The following is a 20,181-nucleotide window of genomic DNA, read 5'->3' as shown; positions in this document are numbered from 1 at the left end:
TAAAGAATGTTTCCCCCTTAGAAAGATCATTTATGTTGAAAAGATACTCTACTGATGCTTCTACCTCCAAGACAATTAGATGCAACTATATGAAATATAGTTATATATATTCTCTGTTCCACCTGAAGCTGAAGGTCACTTTATCCACCCTGCAGAGAACTGATGCACCTTCAGTTTAATGTTGATTTAAATGAATGATTGAAACTCAGGAACATCTTTTCTTTTCTTGTAATGTTTCTGATTTGTTTTGGAAAAAGTTTCATCAATGGATCTCAGAACACAGTCTGTCTCTGTCAGCTTTAACCTATAATAATATTAGATTTGGTTTTATTTTGGAGGACTCAAATAAAAATTTCTGTTAATCAATCTTATAATACTGGCAAAATATTGTATACACAAGTGTAAATTCCTGAATGTTACCCCACATTTCCTGTTTTTTTAAAAGAGCTTTTTATATTTTTTGACTCCTTGAAAGATATTAAATCTAAAAAGACACAGTGTCTGTATGAGCATGTGTCAGCCTCTTAACCCAGGAAATTATAATTGATTTTTTCCTTTTACCCTTCCTATGGCTTTCCAGGTTTTGTTTGTTTTTTCTTTTGTTATATTGTACTTAATTGTTTTCACTCAGTCACAATGTGAATTTGTGCTGGAAATTATTCTGCTTGTAAGATTTGTCTTCAATAATAAAGTTTATTAAAAATACACACACACACACACACATATATATATATATATATATATATATGTGTGTGTGTGTGTGTGTATTTTTAATAAACTTTAATATATATATATATATATATATATATATATATATCTATATATATATATATATATATGTATATATGAGGAGGAGGAACTGGAACTGGAACTCTTCCGTGTTTTTTGTCCTGATAGGAACAGGTTGTGTTTCCGTTGTTTCGGTAGGAACAGTTCTTCTGCGGCACTCTACGTCATTTCCTGTGAATCTCTCATAAAGAAAGGCCTGGCGGGAGCTCCGCGGGTCAATTTTTTGGGTTTGTTCGGTGAATCCGGCGGGAATCGGAGCCATCAGAACCGCAGACATGGTGAGTGTTGGCCGGGAAGAATGTCCACGGGTTTCCCTCCGCGGAGGTCCAAGAATCTTTGACCGAGTCCACGGGTTTCTTTGAATAATGGCGGGAGACTGAATGAACGTCTGCTGAACGTCGGTCAGCGGTTCAGCTCGGAGGTTAAATGAATCAGAACTCGGATTAATAATGAATGTAGCTGCTGCCCTCACTGGTTCCGTTTATTAACGGCTCTGTGTGTGAAAGAACAGCCGGTCATCTACCGGTACAGGCCGCAGTGTTAGTCCGTTGTTAGCTCACAGGTGTGCGGTGAGTTTGGTAGCAGGAGTTAAGTGTTTCTGCCTGATTCAAATGACCCAACTTTCACACATTCACCAGATTAACGTGTGTTCACACCGGCCATGTTCATGTTGCCGGGTCCAGTCTTACTACACGGAGCTTAACTGAGCTAATGAAGCTACAAGCTAACGGGAGTAAACTACCAAACAAACGGCGTCTGTGAGCAGCAGCTAATCCTCCGTCCAGAGTGCAGCTTGATACAGACGATCAGTGTTGGTGGGAAGTTTACAGAAGGAGCTAAATGATTTTATTAGACAGTCCCGTCTCCTCCAAACTCTTAAAAATACTTAGTTTGACCGATTTAAGACCTCCAACTAGTTGCAGCTTCTTGTTAATGTGACGTCACATCAGTTTATTAACCAGCAGCTTCACTGATTAGTTTAATTCTGAAGTCTCAACACTTTAAACAAACTGTTTCAGACGAAATGATTTTAAACTGGTGCTGAATGTGATGAAACGAAGTTCAACAGCCGAGAACCAAAACAAACGCTTTTATTTATTGTAAAGTGTGAAAGCTGCTGATGATTAAATCTCAAACTACATAAAGTCGACTGCGTTAAACAACTCTGGAGCATCGACACAGAGAACAGAACAGAGCAGCAGAACAGAGCAGCAGAGAGCAGAACAACAGAACAGCAGAACACAGAACAGAACAACACAGAACACAGAACAGAACAACACAGAACAGAGCAGCAGAGAGCAGAACAACACAGAACACAGAACAGAGCAGCAGAGAGCAGAACAACACAGAACAGCAGAACACAGAACAGTGCAGCAGAGAGCAGAACAACAGAACAGAACAACACAGAGCAGCAGAACACAGAACAGTGCAGCAGAGAGCAGAACAGAACAGTGCAGCAGAGAGCAGAACAACAGAACAGAACAACAGTGAGCAGAACAACACAGAACAGAGCAGCAGAGAGCAGAACAACACAGAACAGAGCAGCAGAACAACACAGAACAGAGCAGCAGAACAACAGAACAACACAGAACAGAGCAGCAGAGAACAGAACAACACAGAACAGAGCAGCAGAGAACAGAACAACACAGAACAGAGCAGCAGAACAACAGAACAACACAGAACAGAGCAGCAGAGAACAGAACAACACAGAACAGAGCAGCAGAACAACAGAACAACACAGAACAGAGCAGCAGAGAACAGAACAACACAGAACAGAGCAGCAGAGAGCAGAACAACACAGAACAGAGCAGCAGAACAACAGAACAACACAGAACAGAGCAGCAGAGAACAGAACAACACAGAACAGAGCAGCAGAACAACAGAACAACACAGAACAGAGCAGCAGAGAACAGAACAACACAGAACAGAGCAGCAGAGAGCAGAACAACACAGAACAGAGCAGCAGAGAGCAGCACGTCTGAAGATGGTCATCACACTCACAGCATCACTGTGGCCTGTGTAGATCCACGACATGTAGACTAGACACAACATCTCTGTTCACTACATGTGAGTCCTCCTCATCCTCAGCTGTGAATAAACTGCGGGTCAGGAACATCTTTCACATAAATGAAGTGAACTTCTCAGCGTGTTGGTATCAGCCAGGAGAAGCAGATAGTTCTCGGTCATCCAGTCGGCTCAACCATCAATATCATGAATCTCTCTAATTATGATGATGCCTGTCTGTGATTGGTTTTCAGACAGTGGGGAAGAGCAGCAAGATGCTGCAGCACATCGACTTCAGGATGAGGTGCATCCTGCAGGACGGACGGATCTTCATCGGCACCTTCAAAGCCTTTGACAAACACATGAACCTGATCCTATGTGATTGTGACGAGTTCCGGAAAATCAAGTAGGTTAAACGCTCACCCTGCATGACCTGGACCGTGCCGGGTCCTCCCCCTGATAACCATCGGTTGACACTAACATGTTTCTGTGTTGCTGAGATAAACACTGCGTCAGGTATTTAACAATGTCTGTGTGACTCTTCAGGCCGAAGAACTCGAAGCAGCCGGAGCGGGAGGAGAAGAGGGTTCTGGGTCTGGTTCTTCTGAGGGGGGAGAACCTGGTCTCAATGACGGTGGAGGGCCCACCTCCTAAAGATGTAAGTTCAACCCGGCAGCCAATGGGAGATGGAGCTGTGGTGATGTCACCAGGACTGACTGTGTAGTTTGGAGGAAGCTGCTAGCTTGTTTTTAGTTCGTACATTAGCCGCCAGGTCAGTGTGCAATGTCTCACAGCTCGTTGTTTCCTGTAGTGACATATTTTAACAGTAACAGACCGAAGAATGGAGAAGGCAGCCTGAAGAAGCCCAATGAGAGGCTGGCACACCTGAGACTGAAACTAATACAAATAATGGTTTTCTCTAACATGTCTGAGTGAAGTCATGACGCCTCTGAGCGGCGGCCATGATGGAGCTGTAGGAGGGAAGTAGCCTCAGTGCGCTTTACAATCTGTACAGTGAACCACATCCTCTGTCCTCAGAGCCTTGAATCAAGAGAGGAAAAACTTCACATATTGAAAAAAAAACCTTTTAACAGGGAACAAGAGGTTATAAAGCTCAGGAGGAGCCACAGAGGATCCTCTCCCAGCAGGAACAGACAGGAAGTAGATGTCACATGAACAGAATGACAAAATCACAGTTTACAAGTTGCTTTGACAGGATATCTGATACAATTAATTATATATGTATATGTAAAGCGTGTGGATTCAGGAGACGACTGAGCAGGACGAGGTGGAGCATGAGCCACAGGACCTCCTGGCCACCGCGGTGACCTGGAGGAGGACACACAAGATAATAAACAGTAAAACAGAAGATCAGAGTGAAGAGGCATCAAAATTACAGATGTAAGGAGATAAAACAGGAGAGCAATGATCCAGCAGAGCCCAGTTTGTGATCCAGATCCATCAATATGTGAGGCAGCAGGGGCCAGGATGTTCCCAGGGGCCCATGGTCCAGGAGGAGGTCTATAGAGAGAGGACAATGAAAGAGTGACACAGCTTGAGGGAACAGAAAACAAATTCTTAAAAAACAAAAAACTTTATTGACTCTTGTCCACAGTCCAAATGTTGATGATGTTTAAATAACTTGTCTCTGTCTCCCCCTCCAGACGGGTATAGCTCGCGTCCCGTTGGCAGGCGTAGCCGGAGGACCAGGTGTGGGCCGCGCGGCGGGTCGTGGCGTCCCTGCAGGAGCGCCGATGCCTCAGGCTCCGGCCGGACTCGCCGGGCCAGTCAGAGGGGTGGGAGGGCCTTCACAGCAGGTAACCATGGCAAGCACCACAGTCGCTCTGCAAAAAGGTGTGTGTGTGTGTGTGTGTCAGGTGATGACGGCGTCCTGTGTGTTTCCAGGTGATGACGCCACAGGGCAGAGGGACGGTTGCTGCCGCAGCAGCTGGAGCAAGCATTGCTGGAGCGCCCACACAGTATCCACCTGGACGAGGAGCCCCGCCCCCGATGGGCAGAGGAGCCCCGCCTCCAGGTGAGCGTCTGGCTGACACCTTCACCATAGCAACAAGCTGCTACCTACGGAGCCCCAGACATGACATGGTCAAAAAAAATTTAAATTGTGTCAACAATATAGCTATAACGTGCACACGAAATACTAATTCATGGCCACAAAATACTAAATAAGTATAATGTGCGCACAAAATACTAATTGGTAATATTAATATCATTCCTGGACAGCTGGGTAAGCAAATCGAGCGCACCTTCTCTAAGGTAGAGGCAGTAGAGGGGCTACATGTTGTACCAAAGTATCAAACATAGGCCTAATTAAATAACTGGCTAAATGCGGGATAACAAGATATTGACTAGAACAGAATAAGAAAAGACGCTCACCTTAAGGACATCACGTAGGCCATTGCAGTTTCTAGAGAAGGTGCGTTCGATTTGCTTACCCAGCTGTTCAGGAATGATATTAATATTAGTATTTTGTGCGCACATTATACTTACTTCGTGGCCACAAATTAGTATTTCATGACCATTAATTAGTATTTCGTGCGCACGTTATAGCTATATTGTGGCCACAACTTAATTTTTTTTTGACCATGTCATGTCTGGGGCTCCGTAGCTACCTGCTGCCAAGGAACCTAAAAAGAAGGAACAATCATTACGTTGTTGAATCTTTGATCAAAGACTCAGGCTGTATTCGTAACTGCATACTATACTGCCAGTACGTACTGATTTGGCCAAAATGTAGTATGCAAGCAAAAGCAAAATCTGCAGTATGAGAAAAGTTCCCGGATGTCGCACTGAATCGGAAAATATTTCCAGTATGCATCCGACCAGTCTTCTCTGCCTACTGTTTCCCACAATGCAATGCGCTGGAGCCGGGATCATGATGTCCTCGTCACGTACTCCAGAGCAGTACAGCGTTTATATTTGTTCACACAACATAAGTACAGTCACAGGCTGCTGACTGTTGTGACGAGAGCTGTAGGTACAATAGAAATCCAGGCTGTTGTACATATGAAATGAAAAAAAGTACTCTATTAATTAAAACTTTTTTTTATTAATATTTGGTGACTTCTGTACATACAGAGCTCCCGAGACAGCGCTGTACTGTATACTGTCCACTACAGACATGAAGCTTCCCTCTAGCGTTAAGATAACTGGCCTGCTGTCTCCCCCGGGACGACGACGCATGTTGGCCGGCCGAACACCTCTGGAGACGGGCTGCTGCCTCTGAGACGAGCCGCTCCTTCTGGAGCTTCACTTCTCCGAAAACATCGAGGCAAATTACTAAACAGCCGTCATCTGAGTAAACTAACCGCACACTGGGGATCTGAACGGTTACTTTCTACATGAAAACACATTAAAACTTAATAAAGTGACATATTAACAGCGCTACAGCGGAAAATAAAACAGCTTTGCGCCTGTTTTACAACTACCGCTGCCGGTCGCCACGAAATGCATTCTGGGAAACTTGCTACTGCATACTGCGGTGTGAACGGCGTTGGTCTGCTGAAGTAGCATGCTGAATGCCACATTCAGTATACAGTATATCTAACGCAGTATGTAGTAGGCAGTACGGTAGTATGCGGTTTCGAATACAGCCTCAGTGACGTCATCACTTCCTCCTTCCTTAACTGCTGCCAGGAAAACAGCTCGAAGCTAATCAGCTAAGCTAACTCACAGTCCCGTTCTCCTGTGTGCTGATTGGTTCCAACTGGTTCCTCCCCCTACAGGTATGATGGGCCCGCCCCCTGGCATGCGGCCACCAATGGGTCCTCCAATGGGGATGCCTCCTGGTCGAGGAGCTCCGATGGGAATGCCCCCCCCAGGCATGAGGCCCCCGCCCCCCGGCATGAGAGGTAAGCTGTTACCATAGAGATGGCTTTGATCAGTCCGTGAGGAGCCAATCAGAATGGAAGACTGAAAATCAAAAATAATCTGATCTGACTCATTTAGAGTTTAAAACCAGTGGACACCTGCAGACTCACCTGCTGAGTCAACATTAATTAAAGACACACTTTGATTTACAGCTGCTCATCTGCATAATGAATCAGGCAGAAAAACTAAAGATTCATCAGTTCATTCACTGCAAAACATGTGACCTGTTCTCCTTTTTTAGGACCGCCTCCTCCCGGGATGAGACCACCCCCCCGACCATGAAGAAGCCCCGCCCCCTCAGCCTCACCTGTTGTATAGATTGTTTTTTGTTTTTTAAAGAAATCTTGAGTTGTGTTTTTTTTTTAATAAAGTTTCCTCAGGATGGTTTGACTTCAGCCTGGCGTCTGTTTCCATGGTAACATGTTTATCCTGAATTAAAAAGAGTGATGATCACTCAGCTGATCAGAACCACAGGAAGTCCTTATCAGATTGAATCTTCACAGACGTGGGGCAGAGCATGCCTCCCACATACAGAGGCTTTGTCCTCGCTGCAGCGGCCCGGGGTTAGAGTCCGGCCCGGGCCCCTTGCTGCATGCCGAGGAAGCCGTTTCTGAGCACAGATGTCTGTCCGCGGCTATAAAGGCACCTGATCATGCGAGTGTCCACTGAGGTGACCTCCAGGAAGTCCCAGCAGCTGTCGGTGCAGAATGGAGCACCACACCTCAAAATGGCATCGGACAGGTAGTGACAAGATGTCAGACTGTCATCGATACACATGGTGGAACACCTGTTTCTGACTACAGGTGTCCTGACAGGCCGACGTCCTGCAGTGTCAACTCAGTTTGAAGACGCTGCATCAAAGGCAGCAGTCACCGTGTGCACGCACACATGCACATCCCCCATTATCAGGCTGATCTTTTTATTTTTAATAAACGTTATTATTGAAGACAAATCTTAGAAGCAGAATAATTTCCAGCACAAATTCACTTTGTGACAGAGTGAAAACAATTAAGTACAATATAACAAAAGAAAAAACAAACAAAACCTGGAAAGCCATAGGAAGGGTAAAAGGAAAAAATCAATTATAATTTCCTGGGTTAAGAGGCTGACACATGCTCATACAGACACTGTCTTTTTAGATTTAATATCTTTCAAGGAGTCAAAAAATATAAAAAGCTCTTAAAAAAAAACAGGAAATGTGGGGTAACATTCATGAATTTACACTTGTGTATACAATATTTTGCCAGTATTATAAGATTGATTAACAGAAATTTTTATTTGAGTCCTCCAAAATAAAACCAAATCTAATATTATTATAGGTTAAAGCTGACAGAGACAGACTGTGTTCTGAGATCCATTGATGAAACTTTTTCCAAAACAAATCAGAAACATTACAAGAAAAGAAAAGATGTTCCTGAGTTTCAATCATTCATTTAAATCAACATTAAACTGAAGGTGCATCAGTTCTCTGCAGGGTGGATAAAGTGACCTTCAGCTTCAGGTGGAACAGAGAATATATATAACTATATTTCATATAGTTGCATCTAATTGTCTTGGAGGTAGAAGCATCAGTAGAGTATCTTTTCAACATAAATGATCTTTCTAAGGGGGAAACATTCTTTAGAGAGAGAAACTCAGAAACTTGTTTTTGCTTCATTTGTCCTCTGAGAAAAGACAGTGTTGAATAAATAAAGGGTCCAGTCGAGGTACTGTCGACTCATCAAGTAAATATCCTTTGATTGTAGCTATAAGAGCTTGTGGCATTAACTACATCATTATATTCTTTTCTTTTAAGTTGTACTTATTTCTGAATCCTGTAAAATTAAATATATTGTCTCCGTCATCCATTAAATGTTGAATAGACCAGATCCCGTGGTATATATAGGATATCTAACCCTACAAAGACAAATGTGTTAAGACGTCAGCTCCACGACCTCTGACCTGACCTCTGACATGAATCAGTTTTATTTCTGATCATTGCTGAAACTGATCTGACTGAAGCATCAGTAACTTATTGATTACTGATTCAGATTCAATCATCTGTGATACTGAGCCGTTCACCTGCCTGTTGTTTCATTGAGATTTATTATGATGATTGATTGATCGATTGATCGATCGATCGATCGATCGATGTGTTGTCTGCTCTCATAGATTTATAAAGAAGAACTCTTCTAACTGGTCTGTTAAAGATGGGTCTCAGTTTCACTTCCTCCTCCTGTCAGATGATTCGTTGATGGAATGGATGGGAGGGGGGTCATGTGACCGGCCGCTGTCATGTGACCTCCTGTGGCTGATGATTGTCTGCAGCTGCAGTCACATTAACTTTACCTGCTGAAGGAGAGACCAGGTGCGACAGACGAGGTGAGTTTGTTTCTGACAGAATCTTCATTCAAAACTCCGTTTGATTTTTAGTGTTTTTCAGTGACAGTGTAGTTGTTGTTTCTGTGTTAGCAGTTAGCTTAACGTGTTTCCGGTTTATAAAGTGGTGAACAGAAGCTGAGCTGTGTGTTTAAACCGTGTTGTTTCAGAAACTGTTTCAGTAAACGGACTCTTCTTCTCTCCGCGCATTCACAAAGAAAATCAGCCACAAGAGTTACTTCCGGTTCGACATCATGTGTTCAGGCTCGTCGTGTTCTGTCGTGTTCTGTTGTGATCAGTTCGGCTCACAGAAAATCGACTTCACTTCCTCAATATATCAAACATTTAGTGTAAAGTCCTGTAGCGCCCCCTGCTGTGATAGAGCGGGGAAAACCCCAACCACACGGAGGACTCCTCTGTTCCTTGTTGTCCACCAAACTCCATTCAAAAATACCACATTTAAACTTTATTCATCACTGGGTGAAAGCGGTGCTTTAAGGAGTGATGGCTTGGACAGATTATAAACTGTTAGATTCTAGTGTTGAATTCGTCTCACAGAAAATAACCATATTATTTCTTTTACTAAGATATTACATGTTTTTGACCTGGGTTCTGTAGCGCCTCCTGCTGTCTGTTATTCCTCTAATATCATGGGGCCAGGTGTCACTGTGAGCAGCTTCATGGAGGAACTATTTTCTCTCTGCCCAACTCACATACTCACCATATCACTGTGCAGAAGGAAGCTGGAACTTCTCACGGACCAGAGGCTAGCTAACAAAGCCAACTAAGTTAGCTAATATTACAGCTGAGTCGAGCATGACGTCATTAATGTTTACATCCCGAGCATGAGCCTCTCGTCAAGGACCAGATACTTGCTTCCTTCTGCGCGGTCGAATAGTTCCCACATTAACCTGTTCACAACAAGGTCTGTGGATGTTGTGCTGGTGATGTCACTTCCTGTTGTGTTTCAGATGCTGGTGGCGGTGTTGTGTTACTTCCTGTCCTTTCCACTGGGTGGTGATGCGGCTCCAGCTGCAGACGAGGTGACTTACCTGCCTGGTCTGCAGAAACAGCCGAGCTTCAGACATTACTCTGGATACCTGAGTGTGGCTGATGGAAAACACCTGCACTACTGGTCAGTACCTGAGACACACCTGACACATCTGCATCGTTGCATCGTTACACCTGTTGAATTTGTCTCCTCACCTGAATTCTGAACAAACTCAGGTGTGTTATCTGTGAACACTCGTCGTCACCTGACTTAACGTCACCTGAGTGCCGGTACACCCCCTTTATGTCCAGTGTTGGTACGTCCACCTGAGCCTCTGTACGTCACCTGTACGCCCACCTGGAAGGCTGTCCATCACCTGTCGTTACGTCACTTGAACCTGTTGTTGTTGTTGTTGTTGTTCAGGTTGGTGGAGTCCCAGCAGAACCCGTCCTCTGACCCGCTGGTGTTGTGGTTGAATGGCGGCCCCGGCTGTAGCTCTCTGGACGGACTCCTGACTGAACATGGACCCTTCCTGGTAGGTAACTCCGCCCACCTGACCCACTCTCTCCTAAGTCAGTGTGATGTCACAGCGATACCTGGTGACCTCTGACCTCTGACCTGTCATCTCAGATCCAGGATGACGGAGTGACGCTGCAGTACAACCCGTACTCCTGGAACAAGGTCAGTTAACTATTCCCAATATGAACCGCCTGCATGCCGCCATGCCGCGGTTTGGTCACAGGATTAATGTGGGTTTACATCCTGACAGCTGATTGGTTCACTATCTCTGAGCAGATTGCCAACATGTTGTACCTGGAGTCTCCGGCTGGAGTCGGCTTCTCGTACTCCGACGATCGGAAATACGTCACTAATGACACAGAGGTCAGTGACTCAGCTCCTGATTGGCTCACAGGTGTTCTTACTGTCAGGTGTTACAGTGTTTGTTTTTCTTCTCAGGTGTCGATGAACAACTACCTGGCTCTGAAGGAGTTCTTCCGTCTGTTTCCAGAGTTCAGCAAGAATGAACTTTTCCTCACCGGAGAAAGTTACGGAGGAATCTACATCCCGACACTCGCCGAGAGGGTGATGGAGGACGCCAGCCTCAACCTGCAGGTACACAACAATACTGCGCTGTCCGATATCTGTTAGCTTGAGGGATGCTAACATTAGCCACATTGTCATGCTAGTGTTGCCTCCTTACCTGTCATGCAGGGCATTGCAGTGGGAAACGGGATGTCGAGTTACGAGCTGAACGATAACTCTCTGGTGTTCTTTGCCTACTACCACGGCCTGCTGGGAAGTCGACTGTGGAGCGAGCTGCAGACATTCTGCTGCAGCAGCGGGAAGTGCAACTTCTACAACAACCAGAACCACAACTGCACCACCAGTGTGAGTTTGAACTGGTTTCCTCCGGTCTGAACTGGTCTGACTGATGAAACCAGGTCTTTGTGTTTGAACTGGTTAATCTCGCTATCTAAATTAGACCAGTTCAGCCTGAACTGGTTTGAGGATTAAATCCAGGTAAACCAGTTTGTCTCAAGCGTGTTGTTTCTTCTGCAGCTGTCCGAGGTTCAGGACATTGTCTACAGTTCAGGACTGAACATGTACAATCTGTACGCACCCTGTCCAGGTGGAGTCCGCCAGAGAGTCAGGTAACCTGTTAACTTTGACCTCTGACTGAGTAACAGTTTTACTGTAGTGACCAGAGTCATCCTTTTGTTTAAGTCCAATACTGATTGTCAGTGTCAAAATGTCCTGACGTCAAAGATGTGAAGGACAGAATATTTGATGAGACAGATTAATAATTAATAATTGATTAATTAATTAATAATACACATGGTGATGTAGTTTATTATAATACAGATGGTGATGTAGTTTATTATAATACACATGGTGATGTAGTTTATTATAATACACATGGTGATGTAGTTTATTATAATACACATGGTGATGTAGCTTATTATAATACACATGGTGATGTAGTTTATTATAATGCAGGCGGTGATGTAGTTTATTATAATACACATGGTGATGTAGTTTATTATAATACACACGGTGATGTAGTTTATTATAATACACATGGTGATGTAGTTTATTATAATGCAGGCGGTGATGTAGTTTATTATAATACACATAGTGATGTAGTTTATTGTAATACACACGGTGATGTAGTTTATTATAATACACATGGTGATGTAGTTTATTATAATGCAGGCGGTGATGTAGTTTATTATAATACAGATGGTGATGTAGTTTATTATAATACACATGGTGATGTAGTTAATAAAATGCAGGCGGTGATGTAGCTTATTATAATGCAGGCGGTGATGTAGCTTATTGTAGTGCAGGCGGTGATGTAGCTTATTATAATGCAGGCGGTGATGTAGCTTATTATAATACAGGCGGTGATGTAGTTTATTATAATACAGGTGGTGATGTAGTTTATTATAATGCAGGCGGTGATGTAGTTTATTGTAATACAGGTGGTGATGTAGTTTATTATAATACAGGTGGTGATGTAGTTTATTATAGTACAGGTGGTGATGTAGTTTATTATAGTACAGGTGGTGATGTAGTTTATTGTAATACAGGTGGTGATGTAGTTTATTGTAATACAGGTGGTGATGTAGTTTATTATAATACAGGTGGTGATGTAGTTTATTGTAATACAGGTGGTGATGTAGTTTATTATAATACAGGTGGTGATGTAGTTTATTATAGTACAGGTGGTGATGTAGTTTATTATAGTACAGGTGGTGATGTAGTTTATTGTAATACAGGTGGTGATGTAGTTTATTGTAATACAGGTGGTGATGTAGTTTATTATAGTACAGGTGGTGATGTAGTTTATAATAATGCAGGCGGTCATGTAGTTTATTATAATGCAGGTGGTGATGTAGTTTATTATAATACAGGCGGTGATGTAGTTTATACTTCCTGTCGTTGACTGCCTGTGACTTCCTGTCGTTGACTGCTCATTGTCAGTGTTGAACAAGGTGAGCTGGTGATCAGGGATCTGGGGAACTCTTTCGTCAACCATCAGTGGACTCAGCTGTGGAACCAGGTGTGTATGACATCACCTGATGTCTTTAGACTCACCTGGCAGATGTATAAAAAAACAGGTTCTGCTCTGACTGTGTGTAGAAATTACGAGGTCTGACATCTCTTCACCTGTCCGTCCGACTGGACCCCCCCTGCACTAACTCCACTCCCTCCTCCCTCTACCTGAACAACCCATACGTCCGAGCCGCACTACACATCAGCCCCAAGGCCCTGGACTGGGTCATCTGCAGGTAACACAGCTGTACATGCCTACACAAAGGTCTGAGCTAGGGCCCCGGACTGGGTCATATGCAGCTAACGCACTTGTACTCACCTGTGACCTGTGCTTTGTATTGCAGCGCTGAGGTGAATCTGAACTACGGTCGTCTCTACCTGGACGTCGGAAAACAGTACCTGAAGCTGCTTACTGCTCTGGTCGGTGAAAACGCCTGTTCTCCTTTTTAATAGTTTTTATCAGTAATCAAAAATCACAAACTTGCCGAAAGCTCAGTTCACCGTAAAGAACATGTCTGACCACTGATTGGCTGTGGTGTTCAGGTGGCCGTGGCTTGTTGTTGTTCCAGGTGTGTGAGGCGTGTCCTTATTTAAGGTTTTGTTCTTTCTGCAGAAGTACCGGGTACTGGTGTACAACGGGGACGTGGACATGGCCTGTAACTTCATGGGGGACGAGTGGTTCGTCGAGTCTCTGCATCAGCAGGTACCTTCATATCCAAGTCATTCATCAGTAAGTGCATCCAGCGGCGGCAGAGTCTTGGCGTCTGCTGGTCTTTCGGGCGGGGCGTCGGCTGTTCTTAGGGTTAGGAGGAGCTGTATGTCGGTGTAAGTCACCTCGCTGTAGGCGTCTGGTTTACCAGTGCTGGTTTGTGTTCTGTAGCGTTGCTGACTGGGGAGTGACTGTACTCTGGAAGTAGACAGTAAGAGAAGGAGGTTAGATTATTTTAGTAACTCACAGTAGCCACAGATATGAAATTGATTTTATGTATAAAAAAGTTTGATCACCACAACACTGTAGCCGACTGTAACTTGGCCCCCAATCTACTGCACCTCTGAAGGAACTGCAGTATTCATAAACCAAATAAATTGTATTTATTCAGCCCCAAACTACAATCACATTACCTTAGCGGGCTTTTTAATAATTGTACTATTGTAATCCCGCAAGGGGATTCACATTACACACAGGCACACACACACAAGTTATAGAGGAGATGAGTGAAGGGGCTGCCACATGCATGGCGCCCAACGAGCAGTGTTAGGGGTCGGTGCCTTGCTCAAGGGCACTTCAGCAATGCCCAGGATGTGAACTAGCATTCTCCACTACTAGTCCACATCATGCTTTTTTTGGTCCGAGTGGGACTTGAACTGGCCACCTTTGAGTCCCCAAGCCAAGTCCCTACAGACTGAGCTATTGTACAGTGAGTGAAGGCCTCCGTCCTCAGACAATAGATAGGAGTGAGGAGAAACTTCATGAAGAGCCACAGCGGAGGATCCCTCTACAAAATATATAACATAATGTTTCCAACGTGTTGCTGCAGTCTGCACACATGTAGCCTACTTCTGGCACAATAGCATTAGGTAGCTAGCTAGCTGAAATTAGCTTCAGTGCTGTAGGGTTATTTACATATACATTTAGGGCATTTAGCAGACAGTTTTGTCCAAAGCGACTTACAATAAGTACATTTGTCACAAGAAAGAAACCACAACATATCTCTGTTGATAAAGTAGAAAAGATAGAAACAATATTCAAGCCCTCATCAGATCCTCATCCGGATCCTGCGGATGTTGTAGAGGGCTAATCTGCAGGATCGGGCCACCGCGGTGATGTTGGGGGTGCAGGAAAGTCCTTCGTCGAGGATTACACCCAGATTCGGGTTATAGGTTTAAATGTCGTCAACATGTTGGTTTCAAGAGTCAGTGTATGAGTAATTCCTTTTTAAAGGTCAGCTAGCTCGCTAGCCCTGTAGCTGCTCAACACAGAAGTCAACAAGGCCCAGTTAGCTTGTGTTAGTTTGACTGAAGCTAAATAAGCGGATGCTACACCCTTGTTTGAAGTAGGTGATAATTCAGGTAGCTGGCTCGCGTGACATCTTGGTCGTTCAGTATTACACATGCTACGTGTTGTACAACAGTAATATTACATCTGGACGTGAAAGTCGTGCAACTTCTTGCTCATCTCCTGAAATGGTCTGCCATGTCTTTATTTCCTGTTCGGTTCCGGGGGGGGTGGAGTCCAGATTTGGAAATCCCTATCCGGTCAGATTGGGATCACTGTGATCCAATCTGCCAGTGTTTTGAAATACTTGGATCATCCTGATCCACATTACAAGTTTTGAAACCAGGTGTATTAACCTCTGTGTCTCTCAGGTGGAGGTTCAGAGGCGTCCGTGGCTCTATGATGATGACGACGGTCGGCAGGTGGGCGGCTTCGTCAAAGAGTTCGACAACATCGCCTTCCTCACTGTCAAGGTAAACATCTTCATCATCATCATTATCAGCTGACCCTTAGTGACCCTGTGATGTCATCTTTGTGTGTTTTGGGTGAGGGGCTCTGCTGCTGTTCACCTGTCTGTATAGTTTGTATCATCAGGGGTGTGTTCCGACTCACATACTTTTTCTTTCAGTACGTACAATGTGACGCATGTTCCACTGAGCAGAGGACTGTGGGTCAGAACTGTCAAAGTATTTAGTGTGGTAGTGTGGGTACTGAAACGCAGGGCAGGTTTTAACTCTGCTGCTGACCTGTGACCTCTGTCCTCCTGCAGGGTTCTGGTCACATGGTTCCATCTGACAAACCAATCGCTGCCTTCGCCATGTTCTCCAGATTCATCAAGAGACAACCATACTGACACCTGACTCTCTGCCCGGGGTCACCTGACTCACCTTCAGGCTTCCGTATTTTAATTTGATCTGATTTTTTTTTTTTTCTCACTGCCAGCCTATCAATACAGCTCTACTCTGTTGCCTGGCAACAAGATTATTGTTGCAGGAAATTAAATGAACCTCAGCCAATCACAGCACTTCTCCTGGTTGACTCACTCTACTGGTCAACATGTGGTTGTCATGAAAATTAGCACTGCCGTCAGTCTGTACTGTTTTTTCTTAATGTGAAGCTGATTTTAAATAAAGTTTGATCTTCAACTCGACTTTTTCATTTTGATCCGACAGAACAGACTTACTGCAGCGAGAGCTGAAGCTAACGATTGTGTCATCATTGATTAATCGATAATTAATCTGGTGATTATTTTCTGTTGTCATTGAGGTGAATATGGAGGATCTGATTGTTTTTCTGAGCACAGTAACTCTACAGGAAGTCCAGCAGTTTGGACTTTGCTGATTTTCTTCCAGCTTTGTATCTCTCTTAGTTTATACAGATGAATAATGTAAAACTTCTTCTACTTAGCCTGCACCCTCGTATTTTAAAAAAATACGTTTTTCTGCTTTAGAGACAGACGTTTGTTGCAAGGGTCATATTTACTGTGGTGAACTGCTCCTTTAAGGGACCCTGATCATTCTGGCTCCAGAATATATACAGATATTTCAGTGTGAATTATTTAGATACATCAAGATGATGTGAGGGAAACATTACGTTTATTAAGCGAACTCTTATCTAAATCGACTTACAATAAATTCATTCAAACACGTAAATACAACAGAAACATAAGATTCATGTGAGAAAACAAACTCATCAAATAAAAACTGATTCAAGTGTAGAAACATGTTTTGTTTTTTTTCCTTTCACGAGCCAACATGCCGCGATCCTTCAGTCTGACACGTTAGATCCTAACAGCCTGACAGTCACAGCCCAGGGAGAAGAGCTCATTGAAGTGAGACCTGAAGTTTCAGAGTAGACCCTGAAGGCAGCAGCAGGAGGTGAGTTCAAGTTCAGAGTTTTGACTTTCAGAGAGACTGTGTGTGTGTTAGTTCCCCTGCAGAGCTCACCTGGACTCACCTGTGCAGGTAAGACACTTCTCTTCATTTTGAGACATTAAATCAGTGTGAATGTCAGAGACACATTCACTTCAGTTGGTTTAAACCAGTTTGTGAACAGTTACAGACTGAAGAAAACTCCAACCATAAATCTCTCCACTGTTTTTCTCTCATATTAACTTAAATCCAAAAATGGTCGTCAATAATGTTTAATGTTGTAAAAGTATTAAAAATGAAAGTGAACTTTTAGAAAGTGAAGTTAAAACTTATTTTCATTTCTGTTCAGACATTAAGGATTACGTCAGCATCAGCCTGTCTGACCTGCAGTATTGTTGCAGTACATTGATGTGACGGCTGCTCAACAGACAGTTAAAGTATTTACATGTAAATAAGAGTCCAGCAGCATCAGTGGGAATACGTTGTTCTGATAATTACACTTCGATCACATTTAGTTTTCATTAACGTATTTTAAGAAAGATATATTTGACATCATAAAGTTCTTTATTGTCTGTGGACAACAGTTACAGTGATTGGCGGGCCATGGACCAATCACTGTCCAGTGGGCGGGGCCATGTGAGCGTGCTCAGTTGCTTCCCACCCTCAGTGGGCAAAGATGTTGTTGTGGCTGTGGTGAAGCCCCTGGGAGCTGCCCTGGGAAACCCCGACACCTGCAGCCTGCTTCACACAGACAGACAGGTGTGTGTGCGTGAGTGAGTGTGTGTGTGTGTGTGTGTGTGTTTGTGTGTGTGTGTGAGTGTGAGTGTGAGTGTGTGCCTGTATGGAAACTTCCAGGTGTTGATGTGTAATCAGTCAGTGTTTGAGTTTTAAATCATTGACTGTGTTCACTGAATGAACTCTCAGTTATATCAGTGAGGGTGGACAAAATAACAGAGATACCTGTCAGGTTGGACACTGTGACCTTCATGAGGACGAACACGAACTGAAGGTGACATCACAGCAGCCACACACTGTGATTGGTTAACATAACATCCCTGTGTGTTCTCAGGTGAAGTGGACGATGGAGGTGTTGTGTTACGGCTTGACTCTCCCATTGGATGGAGACACTGTCAAACTATGTGTGGACGTCTACACTGATTGGTTGATGGCCCTGGTTTCCCCCAGAGACTCCATTCCTCCACCAATCAGCAGAGAGCCCGACCTGTACGTCCAGCAGATCCTCAGACACCTGTTCACCCTTTTCATGCCCAGGTAGACTATGCCTGTGTCTCAATTCAGGGTCTGCATCCTTCGAGGATGCGGCCTTTGCGGCCCACGAGGGCCAGGTCCTTCGGAGAGACCTTGAAGACCGCGTCCACCGTTGTTAAATGGGACGGTCTAGCCTTCGGAGTATTTCCTGGTTGGTCACCAGATGTTCCCGCCCCTTACCCTTACGTCACGATTGTGAGTGAGGAGATGCATTAAAGTCTGTTCTGGTTCAAATCTATCAAACGTGTACATTTATTTGTGTGTGTACAAAAACTAACGACAAAATGTGTCAAATCTAAATTGAATTATCAACATTACAAAATAAACATTAACCCATTGGTGAATAACAACTATATTTACCATAGCATCACCAGCATCACGTATTTTAACTGAAAGTTAACATCTGGAGGTTTTATAGTCCCTTGAAGTTTAACATATCTGGCGTTGGATGAGTAAAAACCGAGTATAAACCCATTACTTAAATTTGAATGTCATGTCTGCACCACTTGAAGTCGCCATTTTCTCTTGCTTCCTCTTCTGTTTCGGGACTGAGCAGCGGTACGCAAAGGATCTTGGGATATGGGAGAAGGATAGTTGCGGTGCGTCCTCCAAAAAGAGGGAAGGGCAGGCTGCATTTGTGGGCTGCATTTGAAGGAGCCTTCCAATTGGGACAGCCTTCGTGCAGCGTTGTGACGTAATTGGCCTTCAAATGCGCCCTTCGAAGGATGCAGACCCTGAATTGGGACACAGCCAGACACACCTGGACAGAGGCTGGAAAAGATTGGATGTCACAGTGGCCTTCAAAATAAAAGCCAGAATTTTACTTTTAATGTCAGCGTGTTTGTTAATGTAAACAAACAGACATCTGCTGTAGCTAACAAGCACGAGCTTAGCTGAGCTGCTGGGTTACGGTTAGGGTTAGAGTTAGGTAAGACACAATCAGCTTTAGTTTTCAGGCTTTTTTCTCCCCCCCCAGGTCAGACCAGGTGAGTCCGGTCTACCTGTCTCTTTGTCAGCAGGTGTTGTGTGCAGTTGAGACATTGGCCAGAGACAGCGCTGTGATGAGCAGAGACACCTGGGAGACTCTGCTGCACTTCCTGCTCCGCATCAACCACACAATGCTGGCTCCACCCACCACTACAGGTGAGCCGGTAACCCCGCCCCTTTCAGTCATCATCTGTCTCTAACCTGTCTGTTTTCACCTGTATGTTTTCACCTGTCTCTCACCAATGTGTCTCTCTGCAGGGGTTGTGTCAGAGCAGCTGTCTCACCTGTCGATGGCAGTGCTGTTTGAGATGTGGTTGCTGTCTTGCTCCCGGTGTTTCCCGTCTCGCTCTCTCTGGTTGACGGGCCGACAGATGTTGAGCAGCTGGAGACATCAGCCTGCAGTGGTGGAGCAGTGGTGCCGAGTCATCACCGCCCTGACCTCCAGGTAAACAACCTGAAAAATAAACAAACGAACACAAAAACATGTTTTGGTTTGCTTCCACTTAGTGGAAGTGTGTATCGTGATGAGGAAAAACTGTGAAAAAATTAATAAATATAAATAAAATCTGAGTATCAGCATATCCAGACATAATCCTGATAGTTTCATAATTATTTCTTCTGTACATCGTCTGGTTTGTGTTTGTGTTCAGGTTGTTGCTGCTGAACTTCTGGTTTGTTTACTTAACAATAGACTGATTATAAGGAGAGGTGACCTCAGTCTACTGAGCGTTGATACAAAACAAGATGATATTTTACTTTATTTACAACAAACTGCGACTTTCTTGATTTTGAAAGACTGTGAAAGAGACAATGACAGTGGGGGAGCAAAACCGGCTGGAGGCTAGACGTCAGTTAGCACCAAAGCTAACCTACAGGACATGTTTGTTGGCTTGGCCTGGTGGAACTCCAGAAGAAAGATTCTCTCCTGACCAGCCTCACGGATGTGGCTGCCAGACAGTTCAAACAGATTG

At 44.2% G+C, this 20,181-nt stretch overlaps 3 protein-coding genes across 4 annotated transcripts in view; all 3 read left to right on the top strand.

Annotated features, from left to right (window-relative positions):
- Nucleotides 1–930: 930 nt before the first annotated feature.
- On the top strand, nt 931–7,076 carry snrpb (small nuclear ribonucleoprotein polypeptides B and B1). Its single transcript, XM_084350012.1, has 7 exons — nt 931–1,067; nt 3,048–3,199; nt 3,340–3,451; nt 4,458–4,610; nt 4,699–4,828; nt 6,537–6,662; nt 6,923–7,076. Exons 1-7 carry the CDS (start codon nt 1,065–1,067, stop codon nt 6,961–6,963), a joined length of 717 nt encoding a protein of 238 aa, XP_084206138.1. The 5' UTR covers nt 931–1,064; the 3' UTR covers nt 6,964–7,076.
- Nucleotides 7,077–8,934: 1,858 nt separating this feature from the next.
- ctsa (cathepsin A) lies at nt 8,935–16,228 on the top strand (the record flags this gene model as incomplete). 2 transcript variants are annotated; one of them, XM_084348424.1, is made up of 14 exons in its annotated part: nt 8,935–9,042; nt 10,011–10,174; nt 10,454–10,565; nt 10,661–10,711; nt 10,826–10,912; nt 10,988–11,143; nt 11,243–11,419; nt 11,591–11,682; nt 13,016–13,094; nt 13,175–13,323; nt 13,432–13,507; nt 13,701–13,790; nt 15,455–15,556; nt 15,853–16,228. In XM_084348424.1, 13 exons carry the CDS (start codon nt 10,011–10,013, stop codon nt 15,934–15,936), a joined length of 1,419 nt encoding a protein of 472 aa, XP_084204550.1. In that variant the 3' UTR covers nt 15,937–16,228. The 2 variants fall into 2 exon arrangements, with proteins under 2 accessions (XP_084204550.1, XP_084204549.1); XM_084348423.1 differs by lacking the exon at nt 8,935–9,042 and having other exon boundaries at nt 9,987–10,174.
- An 812-nt stretch (nt 16,229–17,040) lies between these two features.
- The window catches only part of LOC311254575 (ral GTPase-activating protein subunit beta-like), a 38,373-nt gene continuing 35,232 nt past the window's right edge, over nt 17,041–20,181 (top strand). The window contains exons 1-5 of the mRNA XM_084348422.1: nt 17,041–17,047; nt 17,539–17,713; nt 18,024–18,226; nt 19,200–19,366; nt 19,469–19,655. Of these exons, the coding sequence (XP_084204548.1) occupies nt 17,558–17,713; nt 18,024–18,226; nt 19,200–19,366; nt 19,469–19,655 (713 nt within the window). The 5' untranslated portion in view covers nt 17,041–17,047; nt 17,539–17,557. The remainder of the gene's footprint in view (nt 17,048–17,538; nt 17,714–18,023; nt 18,227–19,199; nt 19,367–19,468; nt 19,656–20,181) is intronic.

The sequence above is a fragment of the Pagrus pagrus genome (assembly GCF_965226575.1).
Source record: "Pagrus pagrus genome assembly, chromosome: 3".
Taxonomy (NCBI): Eukaryota; Metazoa; Chordata; class Actinopteri; order Spariformes; family Sparidae; genus Pagrus; species Pagrus pagrus.
Note: the sequence above shows the minus strand (reverse complement) of the source record. Positions and strands in the feature narration are given on the sequence as shown.

Bases quoted from the DNA above. Each gene is read 5' to 3' on its own strand.
- snrpb (XM_084350012.1), top strand. The intron at 3,452-4,457 runs GTAAGTTCAACC...CTCCCCCTCCAG, and splicing joins AGGGCCCACCTCCTAAAGAT to ACGGGTATAGCTCGCGTCCC. The intron at 4,611-4,698 runs GTAACCATGGCA...GTGTGTTTCCAG, and splicing joins TGGGAGGGCCTTCACAGCAG to GTGATGACGCCACAGGGCAG.